This window comes from Triticum urartu, chromosome 7 (assembly GCF_003073215.2).
Source record: "Triticum urartu cultivar G1812 chromosome 7, Tu2.1, whole genome shotgun sequence".
NCBI lineage: Eukaryota > Viridiplantae > Streptophyta > Magnoliopsida > Poales > Poaceae > Triticum > Triticum urartu.
This window is the reverse complement of record NC_053028.1, coordinates 19,828,253-19,845,429: the sequence shown is the minus strand read 5'-3', so window position 1 is coordinate 19,845,429 and position 17,177 is coordinate 19,828,253. Positions and strand designations below refer to the sequence as shown.

Below are 17,177 nucleotides of genomic sequence, written 5' to 3'. Positions count from 1 at the left end.
ACTAAAGGTAACATGAGTATTATTAGCTTACGGCCAAGATAACCTACATGTTACTTTAGTGCATTCAAGATCAGCGATGAATGCTTAATAGTGCAAGACTGGACCAGATATGTGATGGGGGAGCGCAGACAAGTACTAGGGGGCAGCAAACAGATGTGCTACCCAAAATTAGGAGACAGGTTCATCTGCATGCTCCAACTTGATCAAGGAGGAGAGCTACACATGTTTTATGTTGTTTTACCTAAGAGAGAGCAATAGGAGTGATTAGCTAGAAATGAGTTTGAGGATGATGATGTGCTACACTATTACTATGATGATAAAATAGCTAGTGTTGGTGGTAATGACTGATGATTATTATTAGCTAGTGTTAGTGGTGATTAAATAAATATTGTTGGTGCTAATGATTATGATGGTGATTAAATAGCTTGTGCTGGCGGATTAGATTCAAGTGGAGGCAACATGTGGTGCACATCGAAAGTACTACTAGTCCAAACTAGATCAAGTTTGGATTAGTAGTATACTTTTGACATGCACCACATATTGCCTCCACTTGAACCTAATCCACCTTCATTTGACACACTGTTATGGACATAATGATGTAAACCTCATAACTGGTATTGTACCAATATTTGTACGATGGCGCATAAATACACTAAAAATAAAAAAATAAAAAAATAAAAAAACAATACTAGTAGCGATGGAAAGAAAACACACTGCCAGTAGTTACATTAGCAGCAGCGTGGGAGTGAACAAGCGCTGCAGCTATTTGTCCTAGCAGTAGCGCGTGCAGCACGCGTTACTGCTAAGCAATAGCTGTAGCGCCTTATTAGTAGCGCGCCTACCCGCGCTACTAGTGAGCACAAAACCAGCGCTACTGCTAGGGTTTTCCCTAGTAGTGCACCCACTTAGTAGCCACTGTCGATGATCTAACCGACATGCTCAACTTCGACTCTGAAGACATCGATGGTATGGACAACGATGAAGGAGACGAACAAGAACCACTTCCAACGGGGCACTGGACCGCCACCTCATCATACGATATATACATGGTGGATACACCCAAAGAAGGCAATGGCGACAAAACAGCGGAGGATGACCCCTCCAAGAAGCAACCTAAGCGCCGACGTCAGCGGCGCCGCTCTAAGTCTCGCCACAGCAAAAGCGGTGATACAGGCACAGGAGATAACAGCACTCCGGACAGTGCCAAAGATGATGACAATCCTCTCCAGCAGGACCGGGAGCTGGAGGATGAACAAGCCAGCCCTCTGGAGCGAGCGGTAGAGTTAGAGGAGGACAATTACATGCCCCCCTCCGAAGACGAAGAATTTGTCGTACCTGAGGATCCCGTCGAGCAGGAGCACTTCAAGCGTCGGCTTATAGCCACAGCGAATAGCCTGAAGAAAAAACAGCAACAGCTTCGAGCTGATCAGGACTTGCTAGCAGATAGATGGACTGAAGTCCTTGCGGCCGAGGAATACGAACTCGAACGCCCCTCCAAGGCTCACCCAAAGTGCAGGTTGCTACCCTTACTTGAGGAGGAAGCATTAAAACCTACATCACCAGCGTACGATGCAGTTGATCGGCCACCTCGTGGCCGAGACAGAGAGGCATTTCAGCCAGAAGTTCAGCCCACACACTGCCGCCACTCAAACAAACATACCAAGGCACCGGGAAACACGCGAGACCTGCGAGACGTATTAGAAGACATGGCAAAACACGCAAGATCGATCTATGGATCACGGGGGCGCACCCCTACGCAGGATGGTGACCGTCACGCCGGATACAGTAAAAGTAAATCCGGCCGGGCCGAATACAGCAGGCAAGACTCATACGAGCTGCATCGCGATATAGCCCAGCACAGAGGCGCCGCACACCCCCTATGCTTCACTGACGAAGTAATGGATCATGAATTCCCAGAGGGTTTTAAACCCGTAAATATCGAATCATACGATGGTACAACAGATCCCGCGGTATGGATCGAGGACTTCCTCCTCCACATCCACATGGCTCGCGGCGACGATCTACATGCCATCAAGTACCTCCCGTTAAAACTTAAAGGACCAGCTCGGCATTGGCTAAATAGCATGCCAGCAGACTTCGTCGGTTGTTGGGAGGATCTGGAAGACGCATTCCTCGACAACTTCCAGGGCACTTATGTGCGACCACCAGATGCCGATGACCTGAGCGACATAATTCAGCAGCCAGGGGAATCGGCCAGGCAATTCTGGACTCGGTTCTTAACCAAGAAGAATCAAATTCTCGACTGTCCGGATGCAGAGGCCTTAGCGGCATTTAAGCACAACATCCGTGACGAGTGGCTCGCCTGGCACCTCGGCCAAGAAAAGCCAAAATCAATGGCAGCCCTCACGACACTCATGACCCGCTTTTGTGCGGGAGAGGATAGCTGGCTGGCTCGCAGCAACAACATATCAAGGAACCTTGGCACCTCAGATACCAAGGATAGTAACGGCAGGCCACGTCGCAACAAACATAAACGCCGCAATAACGACGATAACGCCGAGGATACGGCAGTTAATGCCGGATTCAGAGGCTCTAAACCCGGTCAGCGGAAAAAGCCATTCAAAAGAAGCACTCCGGGCCCGTCCAGTCTGGACCGCATACTCGATCGCTCGTGCCAAATACACGGCACCCCCGACAAACCAGCCAATCACACCAATAGAGAATGCTAGGTATTCAAGCAGGCCGGCAAGTTAAATGCCGAGAATAAGGACAAGGGGCTGCACAGCGATGACGAGGAGGAGCCCCGGCAGCCGAACACGGGAGGACAGAAGAGGTTCCCCCCACAAGTAAGGACGGTGAACATGATATACGCAACCCACATCCCCAAGAGGGAGCGGAAGCGTGCACTAAGGGACGTATATGCGATGGAGCCCGTCGCCCCAAAGTTCAACCCGTGGTCCTCTTGTTCGATCACCTTTGACCACAGGGACCACCCCACGAGAATCCGTCAGGGCGGATTTGCCGCATTGGTCTTAGACCCAATCATCGATGGATTTCACCACACTCGAGTCCTTATGGATGGCGGCAGCAGCCTGAACCTGCTTTATCAGGATACAGTGCGCAAAATGGGCATAGACCCCTCGAGGATCAAACCCACTGAAACGACCTTTAAAGGCATCATCCCAGGTGTAGAGGCCCATTGTACGGGCTCAATCACACTGGAAGTGGTCTTCAGATCTCCGGACAACTTCCAAAGTGAGGAGCTAATCTTTGATATCGTCCCGTTCCGCAGCGGCTATCACACACTGCTCGGGTGCACCACATTTGCAAGATTCAATGCGGTACCGCATTACGCATACCTCAAGCTCAAGATGCCGGGACATAGGGGGGGTCATCACAGTCAATGGAAACACAGAGCGCTCACTCCGTACGGAGGAGCACACTGCGGCCCTCGCAGCAGAAGCACAAAGCAGCCTTTTGAGGCAATCCACCAGTTCGGCAATCAAGCCCCCGGGCACCGTCAAGCGCGTCCGGAGTAACCTGCAATAGGATCGCCTGGCACGCCCAGAGCTCGCCTAGCAATTCGGCCCCCGCCCTAGTCTAAGTACAACGGCAAAATCCGTCCCACGCGTACATAATTACGCATTGAAAATACCATGGGTGTTGGCGGGGGCACGATTATGGCACGTCCCACAATGCGGCTCAACCGCACTAGGGGCTTACCACCTTTATCATTCTCTCCCTTTCAGGACTTTACTCTCTGGAAGCCCTATCCGGTAGTACGATAGTCGGACACAGCATACAAAACCCAAGGAGGCAGGAAGCTACGTCGTGCAATGGAATCCCCAGGTGGTCTCTGATAACGAGTGAAATACCTGCTTTAAATACCAGCTCGCAGCTTGCCCTTGGACGTGACATGTCAAATATTCCCATTTTTTGCTTATCACAGCTTGCCCTTGCCCTGCTTGTATCAGTATGCATCAACGCATTTCTTAAATAAACAATGCATAGCATTAGTCTCTTATTGCATTTTATATTCTTTTATATATATGTTCATCTATGGCAATCAGCACCCGTACACTCCGGTGCGGCCAATACGCCAGGGGCTTCCGTATACCCCATAATTCGGCATGAGAAGTCCGAACACTTTCGATAGTGCGGCACCCCGAACTTATAGCATTATATGCATCAGCTCCGAATCATGTCTTGGGTCAATAGTTGGGTTTGCTCGGCTCCCATGTTTTGGTACCTTACGTTCCACTATATCGGCTAAGGTAGCACTGGGAGAACTACTACGATTGTGCCCCGGTTCTTCCGGCCGATCACCTCAGTAGAGAAAGCTAAAACTAACTGTCATGATGAGGCGAGAGCTGGTCGCTGTTCAAGAGGTCTCAAGTCCCTAAAGACTTTTTCCGCGTCGGGCGATGAGTCGGCCTTGTCCAGCTTAGGCGTGTATAGTGCCCCAACTTCGGCTTTCCAAATACTAGGGGCTTCGCCAAAATTTAAGATTGTAGACTTCTATGGCTAAGTGAGAGCGATAAAGCATTATAGTCCGATTGCCTGGTTCGCTGCGCTGAGCACCTCCCTCGAAGGACCCAGAAATGGGAAAAAGAGTGCCCAGATTTATCCCGAACACCCCAGCACTAGTTGCATGGGGGCTGAAGCCGACGACTAGCAACTCTCAGATTTTATAAACGGCCGCACAGAAGGTAATATTTTAAATTCGAAAAGCGTTGCATAGCGCAAATGGACTAGTTTTCATAAAGACAGGATCACATGAGCAAGTTCATTCAAAGATTACATCTTTGGTACACTCGTCCGCCACGAGACGGGCACCCTTCAGGACACCCTCATAATGCATTTCAGGGTGGCGATGCTCCTTGCCCTATGGCGGCCCCTCCTTCACCAGCTTCTCGGCGTCCATCTTGGCTCAGTGCACCTTCGCACGGGCAAAAGCCCTGCGTGCACCTTCGATGCAGACAGACCGCTTGATGACTTCCAGCCGTGGGCAGGCATCCACAAGCCGCCTCACCAGGCCGAAGTAGTTGTTGGGAAAGGAATCGCCAGGCCACACCCAGACTATAAGGCCCCTCATGGCCTGTTCGGCCGCCTTGTGGAGCTCGACCAGTTGCTTCAGCTGGTCGCTCACGGGCATCGGGTGTTTGGTACCCAGTATACTGAGATCAGAACAACTTCTCCGCCGAGCTTCCCTCCTCGGCCCGGTAGAACTCCGCGGCATCAGACACACTGCCGGGCAGATCTGCGAACGCTCCTGGAGAGCTCCGAACTCTGGTAAGTAAAAGGAAATTTTCTTTCGCATGCCTACTTTGCATAATGAATGCCTTACCCGCCGCTATCTTCTTCACCGCCTCAATTTCCTGGAGGGCCTTTTGGGCTTCGGCCTTGGCATTTTTTGCGCTTTCGAGGGCCTTGGAAAGCTCGGACTCTTGCGTCCTCGAGTCAAACTCCAAGGACTCATGCTTCTTGACGAGCGCCTGGAGCTCTTGCTGCACCTCGCCTACCCGGGCTTCGTGTCTTTCCCGCTCGGTGCGCTCCTTGGCCGCTTTGTTTTCGGCCTCAGTGAGCAACTGCTTCAGGGTCGCCACTTTGGTCGTAGACCCTGGTACATCCATGATGATCCTATTATCTTGCAACCAAAACCTATTTATACATAGACAAGGTATTGCTTACCTTTATTCTCCTCGAGCTGCTTTCTGGCAAGGCCAAGTTCTTCCTCGGACCGCTCGAGGTTCAGCTTCAGTGCGGCGATCTCCCCAGTATGTGCGGCAGCGGCCAACAATGAAGCCTGCATAAGCATATAGACATATTTGGATTGGACTCCTACAATTATCATTTGATCCTCTATTCGGCTTTTCCTCGCGAACGCCTAACAGAGCATCAAGGGCTACTGTCTATGCGGTAGTATTTTTATATATTTCGACTACTTACCTCAAAACCTGTTAGGAGGCTGGCGCAAGCTTCGGTTAGTCCGCTTTTGGCGGACCTAACCTGCTCGATCTCGCACTCATTATAGTGCGGTGCTCCTCGTCGATGGAAGTGCCGCTAAGCACTTCCAGCAAGTTGTCCAGTGCCTCCGGATGGACGGAGGTCACCGGCACGGGCGGCTTGCCCCTCTTAGCAGGAGGCCGCCTGCCGGAGTCTGGGACCACTGGTGGTCCCGGTGCGGTGTTCGGCTTGGAACCGAACTTGGTGCCCGTGGGGGTCTTGATCCCTTTGCACCCAGGGTCCGGAAGGTCGCCTTGAGGCGCCCCCAGGACTACCTTCCCTCGCCGGTGCCCTTTGGGACAACACCTCGACGTTGTCCGTAGGGCGAGGGGAGGAGGCGGTCGGAAGCGATCCGCTACTCATAGCCAACGGGTCCAAAGAACCATCGACGAAGATACGTCAATGCGGACTCGAGGCGGACTGCACAATTGTATTCGGCGTAAGGAGAAGCAGTGCAATAAAAGCGTACCATGAATTACTCTGGTATCCGAATACTTACGACTTCGCTAGGGGCTTGACCCTGGTCAACCACTCATCGTCGCTGTGAGTGGCGGTCGTGGAGCAGTCCAGAAGGAGAGTCCTTCCCTTCTTGGACCCTCCGGCCTCCCCGGTTGGGGCGGCCTTCCTTTTCCTGTCTCCCCCGACTGGAGGGGGAGAATCTTCATCTTCCTCCTCCTCGTCTTAGCGAGAGGAGTGCGTCTCGGAGTTATCGGAGGATGAGTCCGATATCACCTGATGACGGGAGCTCTTTCGAGTCCCCGCGGCCTTCTTCTGGGCCTTCTTCTTCGGCCCTCATAAGGCGCCGAAATCAGCATCTTCGTAAGAAGGGCGTCGGCTGGATCTTCGGGCAGCGGCGCCGGGCAGTCGATTTGCTCCGCTCTCTCCTCCCAGTCCTGTCAAAGGCATGGGAGCTCAGATCCCGCACTTGATCAAGCCGGGCAAAATAAAAACCTTATAACGTGTAAGAAAACTTACCGGATTCGCAGGGCGCTTCGCGCTAAGTCCGCGGTCCTCGGTAAGGGAAGGGGGGACCTTGGCGCCCTTGAATAGCACCCTCCAGACGTCCTTGTGCGTCGTGTCAAAAAGCTCGCGCAGGTCTGGTGCTGGGCCGGGTCGAACCCCCATAAATTGAACGCCCGTTGTTGACATGGGAGGATTCGGCGGAAGAGCATGACCTGGACCACATTGACAAGCTTAAGTTTCTTGCTTATCATGTTCCGGCTACATTTCTGGAGTCCGGACAGCTCTATCGGGGAGCCCCAGGACAGGCCCTTCTCTTTCCAGGAGGTGAGCCACATGGGGATTCTGGATCAAAACTCGGGGGCCGCCAGCCAGTTGGTGCAGCGCGGCTCGGTGATGTAGAACCACCCCGATTGCCACCCCTTTATCGTCTCCACATAGGAGCCCTCGAGCCATGTAACGTTGGGCATTTTTCCCACCATGGCACCTCCGCATTCCGCTTGCTGGCCGCCTACAACCTTCGGCTTAACATTGAAAGTCTTCAGCCACAGGCCAAAGTGGGGCTGGACGCGGAGGAAGGCCTCACACACGATGATAAATGCCGAGATGTTGAGGATGAAGTTCGGGGCCAGATCGTGGAAGTCCATCCCGTAGTAGAACATGAGGCCACGGACGAACGGGAGGAGGGGGAACCCCAGTCCGCGGACGAAGTGGGTGAGAAAGACTACCCTCTCGTAGGCAGCCCCTCGTCGGGCAGCCGGTGCACGTTATTTGCGGCCAAGTATTCGCCCCCCCCCCCCCGCAGCTTCTCGATGTCCTCCTCTGTGACAGAGGATTTCATCCACTTTCCTCCCGCTCCGGACATGGTTGGGGCGGTATGAGGAGAAAGGTGCGAACTTGGGCGTTGGAGCTCGAGTGCGCGAGAATGGATAGGCAAGGAGGAAGAAGGCGTGGGTGAAAAAAGGCGAGCTCTCATCCCTTTATAAGGGCGGATGAAACTATACGCCCCCACTAGCCTGGTTAACTCGCTTATTCCCCAAGCGCCGTGATTGATGGCGCGGTTGGGTTTCCCATGCCCGTATTGATGAGAATCTTGTGATAAGGGGACACGATCTCTGCTTCGACAAGATGTCCCAAGGAAACCGCCTCGCGATATGCGCCAAGGCTGGTTGAGAAAAATGGTTCGATAATAACCGGGCCATGGCGTGATGTCATGATATCAAATACGTCAGTAGTCGGAAATGTTATTCTCTCTACGGTGGTATGTGGAACTTGTTTTATAGAGATGGACACTATCCTTGTGTTCAAAATCTTCTATGGAGTATTCGGAGAAGGAACCCGCCTTGCAATGCCGAAGACAATTCGGAGATGGACAGCTGGACTGTTGGACTATGAAGATACAAGATTGAAGACTTCGTCTCGTGTCCGGATGGGACTCTCCTTGGCGTGGAAGGCAAGCTTGGCGATACGGATATGTAGATCTCCTCCCATTGTAACCGACTCTGTGTAACCCTAGCCCCCTCTGGTGTCTATATAAACCGGAGGGTTTAGTCCATAGGACAACAACAATCATACCATAGGCTAGCTTCTAGGGTTTAGCCTCTACGATCTCGTGGTAGATCAACTCTTGTACTACTCATATCATCAAGATCAATCAAGTAGGAAGTAGGTTATTACCTCCATAGAGAGGGCCAGAACCTGGGTAAACATCGTGTCCCCTGCCTCCTGTTACCATCCGCCTTAGACGCACAGTTCGGGACCCCCTACCCGAGATCCGCCGGTTTTGACACCGGCACCCGCACTGAGCAGCAAATGCATCTTTTGTCCGGATGGGTTCAATCGGTTGGCCGTCGCGTGCGATTGCTGGGATCTCAAACCTTTCCTCCGAGCGCAACTTTTTCTTCGGGCCTCGTCTCTTTACCGAAGTTGTGCTCGATCCGGAGGGCTAGAAAAAAGAAGAAAGACAAGAGTTAATTAATATGTGTACATACAAAAACAATGAATGCATCAATTAGCTAGTCAGCACAGACTTAACTAATATATATACCTGGCCGGACTCGGTTCGGTCACCGGGTCCGTCATCACGGTCTCCTTCTTGCACCGTCATTGGGTCACCGGAGCCGTCCTCACGGTCTCCTTCTTGCACCCGCATTGGGTCAAAGGATCCATCATAATCATAGCCTGCTTCTTCACCCTGTCCTTCCAGACCATCGGTGTCATTGAGAAACGAGAAGACGGCATCACTTCCTTATGCGATTATGTCCCCCAACACCGCTTTTGTTGCTTCTTCTCGGGGGGTGTCCATAGTTTCTACAAATATTTACAACATGGCAATTATTATTCAAACATGACAGATGGATATATTAGTGGCAAACATAGAACTAGCTAGCTAATAAAAGTAAGGAATCATATTAATTAGTGGCCTCGACGCTACTTTTCTAGGGTTTGGGGTGGCCTCGACAACGCTTCAAGGGTTTGGGGTGGCCTCGAGAGAGTTTGTCGGGTAGGGGCGCGGCGGGAGGGGGTAGGAGACCGACATCATTTTTTTCTAGGATTTGGGTGTCCTCGAGAGTTTTGGTTGAGCGAGAGGGTCGGGGGGTGCTCCCGCGGTATAACTTATCACATTCGAGAGGGGGTATATATATCGACCGCCCCTCATGTCGAAAATATCTGGGAGGGGGTAATATCAACAATGATGACATACATACACGGGTAAATAATGTTATCGGGGAGGGGGTATATCGACCCCCCCCCACGTGTTGAAGTTATCGGGAGGGGGTTATATCGACAACGACGACATACGTACATGGGAAAATAATATTATCGGGGAGGGGGTATATCGACCCCCCTCGTGTTGAAATTATCGGGAGGGGTATATCGACGACGACAGACCCGATAAAACATAAGAAAACGAAGAAGAAATAAAAAGAGGAGAAGAAGAAAGGAATAGAGGAGAAGATTGAAGAAAAAAAAGAAGAAAAAGAAGAGGAGAAGAAGAAATGAATAGAGGAGAAGAAGAGAAAATAGAATATTTCTTCTTCTTATTTATTTCTCCTCTACTTCCTCTCCTCTTCTTCTCCTTTCTTCCTCTTCTTATTTTCCTTTTTCCTCTCATTCTTTTTCTTCTTCCTCCTTCTTAAAAATACATGAAGCAGTATTGCTTGTTTTTTTTAAAAATGTTCAAATAGAAAATTTAGAAAAAAAGTAAAGGTTTTGCCTAATGCATTGTTCATATGAATATACAAACATTTGCATATTCTACAATAATTAATATCACCAAAAAAATCTATGAACAGAAAAAAAATCCTAACTTTTCTAAAAATCTATCTTTTGCATATATACATGAACATATACATACACAGAGAACATATATACATTTTTGTAAAAATGCAAAAAACAAAAAATCTAAAAAAAGGACATATAAACAGATATACACACATATACATATACATATAATCAGGAAAAAACATCATATATATGTGCAAAAAATACAGGGAGGAAGGGGCGGTGCCGGCCCTGACCAAAGGATGAGAGGTGCGGCGTGGTCGGGGTAGGGGCAGAGGCACGGCGCGCGTCGTGGTAGACGCGACGGCGGCGTGGTCAGGGCAGGGCAGAGGCGACGGCGGCGTGGTCGGGGTAGGGCGAGGCAGAGGCGACGGCGGCGTGGTCAGGGTAGCTAGGGCAACGATGACGTGGTCGGGGCAGGGGCGCGCGGCGTGGTTGGGGCGGGCCGCCGACGGCGTACTCGGGGCAGGGGCGGCTGCACGTCGACGAGGCAGCAGAGGGCGTCGACGGCGTCGCCGCGGCGAGCTCGGGCAGCCTGGCGGCGGCGTCAGGGCGGGGGAACTGATGCAGAGATGAATCTGGAAAACGCTAAGTGCTTTCTTATATACTGAGAGCATTGGTCCCGGTTCATGGCACCAACCGGGACCAATGCCACCCTTTAGTCCCGGTTGGTGGCATCAACCGAGACCAAATGCCTTGTGCTGCCCCACGTCAAAAGTTTAGTAGCACCTCGCTAGTTGAGAGAGCTCGAGAGTGGTTTATAAGCGCTGATGCGCCCACCCTCTCGAGCTCCTCTCAATTATAGGCTTTCGGGCCTAACCGTATGCTGTGTGCCTGTGGGCCTACTGGGCCTCCTGCGGGCCTGAATTCTGGCCCATGGTAGGGTTTCTAGTCGTATTCAGGCCGTGGGGGCCTAGTAGGTGGCACTTTTTTTTTGTTTTTTTGTTGCTTTATTTATTTTATTTTATTTCTACTTACAACAAAATACTTATTGTTGCTATTTTTATTTATTTTATTAAAGTTTATTTTTAATTATTTTTCTTTTAGGTCACAAAAATTATAAACGTTCTGTTAGTGCCATTAGTTTCAAATTTGAATAGTTAAAATTACTGTGTTTAATATTACTGTGTTTAAAATTCAAAGTTTTTTTTCCAGTTTTTTTGTTTGGTTTTCTGCATTATTTATTTTCTTTTGTTTTTTGCTTTAATTTTTAATTCTTTTTGCTTTTAGGTCAGCAAAATTAAAAACTTTCTGTTAGTGCCATTAGTTTTAAAAATTATAAACTTTCTGTTAGTGCCATTAGTTTTCAAATTTGAATAGTTAAAATTTGAATTCTTTGAAATTTGTGTGAATCACAAGTTTGTGATTAACTTTACTAAAAAAATGAGCATAGATGCGCCTATAGAGAGAATTCAACCTAAAATGATAATAAATTTCTATGAATTTCAGATAAATTCACTATGAATTTAGGTCAAATTCCCTGTATAAGGGCATCTATTTTCACTTTGAGAGGAGCTCAACAAGGCAGAGAGGGACGGGCTTATAAACCGGTGTGAGCGCCCTTCGGTTGGCGAGGTGGGACTAAACTCTGACCGCAACGAGGACCAACCCTTTAGTCCCGGTTTGTGGCACACACCGGGACTAATGGTCATGGGCCAGGGGCGAGGCGCATTGGTCCCGGTTCGTGCGTGGAACCAGGACCAAAAGGTCCAAACGAACCGGGACCAATGGCCCACGTGGCTGCCCTCTTGAGTGTTCTTGGTGAGAACATAGTTGACAAGGAAGAACTACTTTGGCATGTCCAAATGGTATCAATTTTCTACAATGCTTTCCTATGCCCAAATAACCATCCTCCACAAAATTTCAGCTCACTCCATTCATTATTTTGAGCCCAGCTTCAACATTCATATTTTTGTCCAGCGTGGTACTTTGCAAAGCAAGTACCACCAAGGATCCTCCTTTTGAGCTAAAAATTTGTGAAGACATTCTCCTTAGTAGATGATCACCCTCAGCCAAAACTCACGCCCATTGGCCATGTGCATTTCCCGTATCGCTAATCAAACACTTGGCTACTAATTCATGTTTGAGCATCGATCGGTCTCCTCGTGAGAATCTTATGTTGTAATTTTCTTCCTAGCACCAACCTGGGGAGTGCCAATCCACTAGACATGCCTAGGCCGCCCAGAACACATGGCAACACCACGGTCACGCGGTGACCACGCGGCGGGCATGCGAGTTTACGCGCTCTAGAGTTGGGGCCCTCGGCCACCACCCAAACCTCGACGTATCACCACCAAACCATGTATTTATGATTAAATAGGTCCTTATGTAACTAGAAATGAGTTTTGGAAAAAATAAATAGCAAACTATGAGGCAGCTGCAGTTCAAATTTGACCCGCTTCCAGCTGAATCGGCGTAAATTTGTCTTTTTCATGAGAGGTGGATAAAAACATTTTACACCCAATCATCTTATCAATTGTACATTAAATATGTCCTAGTTTTTGAGAAAATTGATTTGGTCAAATTTTGCAACAATTATTTGGTAGGTCCTTCACAAGAAAAACCTCCTTTTGGGCACTCAAAAATGGAAAATGGTTTTTTCGTCCAAAGAAAATGAAAACTTCCTTAGGCAACATTGTTTGCCATTCCAATATGCACCCTTGTGCACAATATGAGATCATTTGACCAAACTATGCCATGGATGTGGCCATAAGATTGATCATTTGGCTTGAAAGCCATTGATCTCCACACGTGATAGCTCGTTTCTGATAACACTTTTTAAAAATAATTGCCGTATTACAAGTTAGTTATTTTTCCTAGGAACTTGGCCACATACAATGACACAATGCGAAGGTTTCCCAATTTTTTGATTTTTTTTGAATTTTTTATGCCCGTTTCAAAATGCGGTCAAAACGGCGGGAATGACCGTTCCTAGCTAGTGGTTGAATCTTGGAACTTTTTTGGTGTTTCTATGATTAAATAGATACTTATGTACCTAGAAATGATTTTTGAAAAAAATAAAGAGCAAACTACAAGGTAGCTACAGTTCAAATTTGACCCGCTTCCATCTGAATCGGCGGAAATTTGCCTTTTTCATGAGAGGTGGATCAAAACTTTTGACACCCAACCATTTGGTCAATTGTGCATTAAATATGTCCTAGTATTCTAGAAAAATGATTTGGTCCAATTTTGCAACAAATATATGGTAGGTCCTTCACAAAAAAAACCTCCTTTTGGGCACTCAAAAAATGGAAAATGGTTTTTTCGTCGAAAGAAAGTGACAACTTCCTTAGGAAACATTGTTTGCCATTCCAATATGCACCCTTGTGCACAATATGAGATCATTTGAACAAACTATGCCATGGATGTGGCCATAAGATTGATCATTTGGCTTGAAAGCCATGGATCTCCACACGTGATAGCTCGTTTCTGAGAACACTTTTTTAAAAATAATTGCCGTATTACAAGTTTGTTATTTTTCCTAGGAACTTGGCCACATATAATGACACAATGCGAAGGTTTCCCAATTTTTTGATTTTTTTTGAATTTTTTATGCCCGTTTCAAAATGCGGTCAAAACGGCGGGAATGACCGTTCCTAGCTAGTGGTTGAATCTTGGAACTTTTTTAGTGTTTCTATGATTAAATAGATACTTATGTACCTAGAAATGATTTTTGAAAAAAATAAAGAGCAAACTACAAGGTAGCTATAGTTCAAATTTGATCCGCTTCCAGCTGAATCAGCGGAAATTTGTCTTTTTCACGAGAGGTGGATCAAAACTTTTTACACCCAACCATTTGGTCAATTGTGCATTAAATATGTCCTAGTATTTTAGAAAAATAATTCGGTCCGCTTTTGCAACAAATATATGGTAGGTCCTTCACAAAAAAACTCATTTTGGGCACTCAAAAAATGGAAAATGAAATTTTCGTCCAAAAAATGTAATTTTTTTAGGCAACATTGTTTGCCATTCCAAGATGCACCTTTGTGCAAAGTATGATATAATTTGAACAAATTATGCCATTCCAAAATGCACCCTTGTGCAAAAAATATAATAGAAACACATAGAAAAACACAATTACGTATGCTTTGTTCTCATTGGTTGAAATGTTTGTGCCATGGATTGATGACATGGCATCCATCCATCCATCCATCCACCCATCCCATTTATCTAAAGAAAAAAAGAGAGAGAAAGAAAAAGAACCCTATCCCCTCCCACCCCCGGGCAGCCCAACCACCCAAACCCTATCGCCTCCCACTCCATCGCCGCCGCCCTCTTCTCCCCAGATCCATCGCCGCCGCCCCCTTCTCTCCCACCACCGGTGCTGTCCCCCCCTCGCCCCTACCCACCCACCGGCAAACCTCGCTCCCGGGCTCCGCCGGCGCTCTCACCCACCCATCGGCGATCTCAAAATCCGCTCCGCACTTCTCCCCGATCCAGATCTAACCCAAGCGTCCCGTCCTCCGCCGCCGCCCCATCCTCCGTTGCCGGAGTTCCCTCCCCCGCCGCAGCCACGACATCACGGTTGTGCGCCACCCGCCTCCGGATCCCTCCGCCCACTCGCGCCCCTGCTCCCTCTCCGCCTATGGGGCCGCGCCCCTCGCGCTGCTCCCCGACGACGTGAGCGGGCGCGCGGGCCTCGACCCGCGGGGCTTGGCCAAGTGGCGGGCGAGCGATGGCGTCGCGAGGGGGCCGGAGGAGGCCAGGGCGTTCCCCTGCATGCCGCGGCGCCGCCGTCTCTGCCCCCGCCTCCTCCCCCGGCGCCCGTCACCATGGTAAGCATCCCCAGCCGAGTCCGCTCTCCCCGTTGGTTGCCCCGGTCGTAGAACCGCCTAATCTGACCACCCTTGTCTTCCTCCACAAATCATCTCCAAGAAGAACCGCCGCGAGATCTGCAAGTACCTCTTCCAGGGTGAGCTCCTCCCCCCTCCCCCGCCCATTTTACGCACCGCGCCGGCCGTGGCCAGGATTCAGATGCCATCTCGTTAGTCTTCTTCTGTAGGGTTCGATCCATGTGTTGCGTAGGGTTTTAACCATGTTGCCCCGTCAGTGTTCTTGGCACCCATTGACCGCAGCGAATTCGCTCTTATGCGCGGTTGCTGCAAGGTTCGAGCATAGACAGTTTGGACACCACTAACTTCCTAACTGTAGAATCTTATTCATGTCAAGATGCAATCTGGAAGAATTCTACTGACTATTACAGTAGTCTGGGCATCTTAACTGAATTCCTTGGTGCTAATTTCAACTTTTTATGTGTGCAAGAATGCCACTCCTTTGGACGGACTGAATGATTTTATTGATGAATCTATTGTGATGCGTGTGCAGAGGGAGTCTTGTACGCCAAGAAGGACTACAACCTGGCCAAGCACCCCCAGATCGATGCCTTGAACCTCGAGGTCATCAAGCTCATGCAGAGCTTCAAGTCCAAGGAGTACGTCAGGGAGACCTTCTCGTGGCAGCACTACTACTGGTACCTGGCCAACGACGACATTGAGTTCCTCCGCACCTTCCTCAACCTGTCGTCTGAGATCGTGCCCAACACCCTCAAGAAGTCCGCCAAGCCCCCGTCCCGCCCCTTCGGCTCTGGCCCACCGGATGACCGCCCCAGGTGAGCTAAATATGTCCATCATTCTGTCTGTCTGTTTTGGGCATAGGGGTTGCTGTTGCTGTTGAGAATATAACCTCATTGATCATCTAGCTATGCTCTAGATTTTTAGTTCGACAAGTACCAAACCAACAACCTGACCACCGGCTTCGCTTAGTAGGATCTGTAGGTAACCGCGGCACACACACACACCCACACTGACGCTGTATTGCTATTGCATAATGTGCTTTTGCAACTGTGTGCAATGAGTTTACGGGTCTCCTTTGACTGCAGAAGCTGAATATCACTCCCTCTGTTAATAAATAAGTGATGTGGTTTTAGTTCACTTATTTATGACTGGAGGTAATACTTTGTAGAATCATTGTTCAGCCTCTTTGTTTATGTGGGGTTCTTATTCATTTGATTTCGTCTTCCTAGCAGGCATCTTTCGTATGTTGAACAGCAATACGGCAATTGTGCACATCTTGTCTGGTTGTCTGAAGGAATGGGGAAGTGTTGCGTGCAGGCCCGGGAGAATAAGCCATGGTGAGGAAGACTAAGCAGGAGCAGAGGGAGATGGTCGAGTCCTTCGTCGACACTTACTGCCCCCATATCTTTCCCCTCTCGCCTTAGTTATAGTTTTGAATTTTGTGTGTGTAGGCACATACAGTCTAACTAACATGCTCATTCTTCTGATTGTTGGTGGTTTGTTTTGCAACCATTTGTAGAAAGTTTGCATTGCATGCCTACTTCTCTAGCGCAATGTTTCTTAAAGTCATGATGGAACCTATATGTTCTATGATTTTGATGTTTCTTTGCGGCGTGATCTAGACTACGATTTTATCCACTGTTCTTATTTTTGCAATTTGGTCTATATGATTGGAATGCAATGTTGAGAAAGTGTGTATTCCTCTTGAGCATCATTTTGAGCAAATGTTTTATATAGAAGTTGTTGCCGCGGGTTCAATTTGTTCCGATTTGGCTGGGTATGAGTCCCCTTGTTGCAAGGTGAAGACTTGTCTCTCCCTTTGTTTGTTTCGCTCTGGCCACTGTCAAGTGTTTAATTGGAGAATACGCGAGGAGAAGATGTCATGTATTTCATTAGATAAATAATATTCCCTGTATTTGCTTGCTTCCAGGAATGTGTCAAATACTTGTTATGTACATGTAGTGGCACGAGAGTCAAGATTTACTAGTGCTTGCCTCCTTGTGTTATCTGGATGCATTGCTTAATCTACTTTTCTTGTTATATACGTAAGCTCCAAGCCTGATGTGCTAACATGGATAACAATGAACCATCATGTGAAGGGCTAAAATCATCTCAATGGGACAGAACATTAGTTGATTGTCTTATAGCTCAAATGCATTAACAGTGAATAAT

At 48.6% G+C, this 17,177-nt stretch overlaps 1 protein-coding gene across 1 annotated transcript; it reads left to right on the top strand.

The window, feature by feature from the left end:
• Nucleotides 1–14,926: 14,926 nt before the first annotated feature.
• Nucleotides 14,927–15,857, top strand: LOC125524396 (40S ribosomal protein S10-1-like). The gene is made up of 3 exons (XM_048689451.1): nucleotides 14,927–14,987; nucleotides 15,076–15,124; nucleotides 15,538–15,857. The coding sequence occupies exons 1-3, from the start codon at nucleotides 14,985–14,987 to the stop codon at nucleotides 15,822–15,824; spliced, it is 339 nt and encodes a 112-aa protein (XP_048545408.1). The 5' UTR covers nucleotides 14,927–14,984; the 3' UTR covers nucleotides 15,825–15,857.
• Nucleotides 15,858–17,177: the final 1,320 nt, after the last annotated feature.

Excerpts from the sequence above, each read along its gene's own strand:
- LOC125524396 (XM_048689451.1), top strand. Across the intron at positions 15,125-15,537 it reads CTGCAAGTACCTCTTCCAGG|AGGGAGTCTTGTACGCCAAG; the intron begins GTGAGCTCCTCC and ends ATGCGTGTGCAG.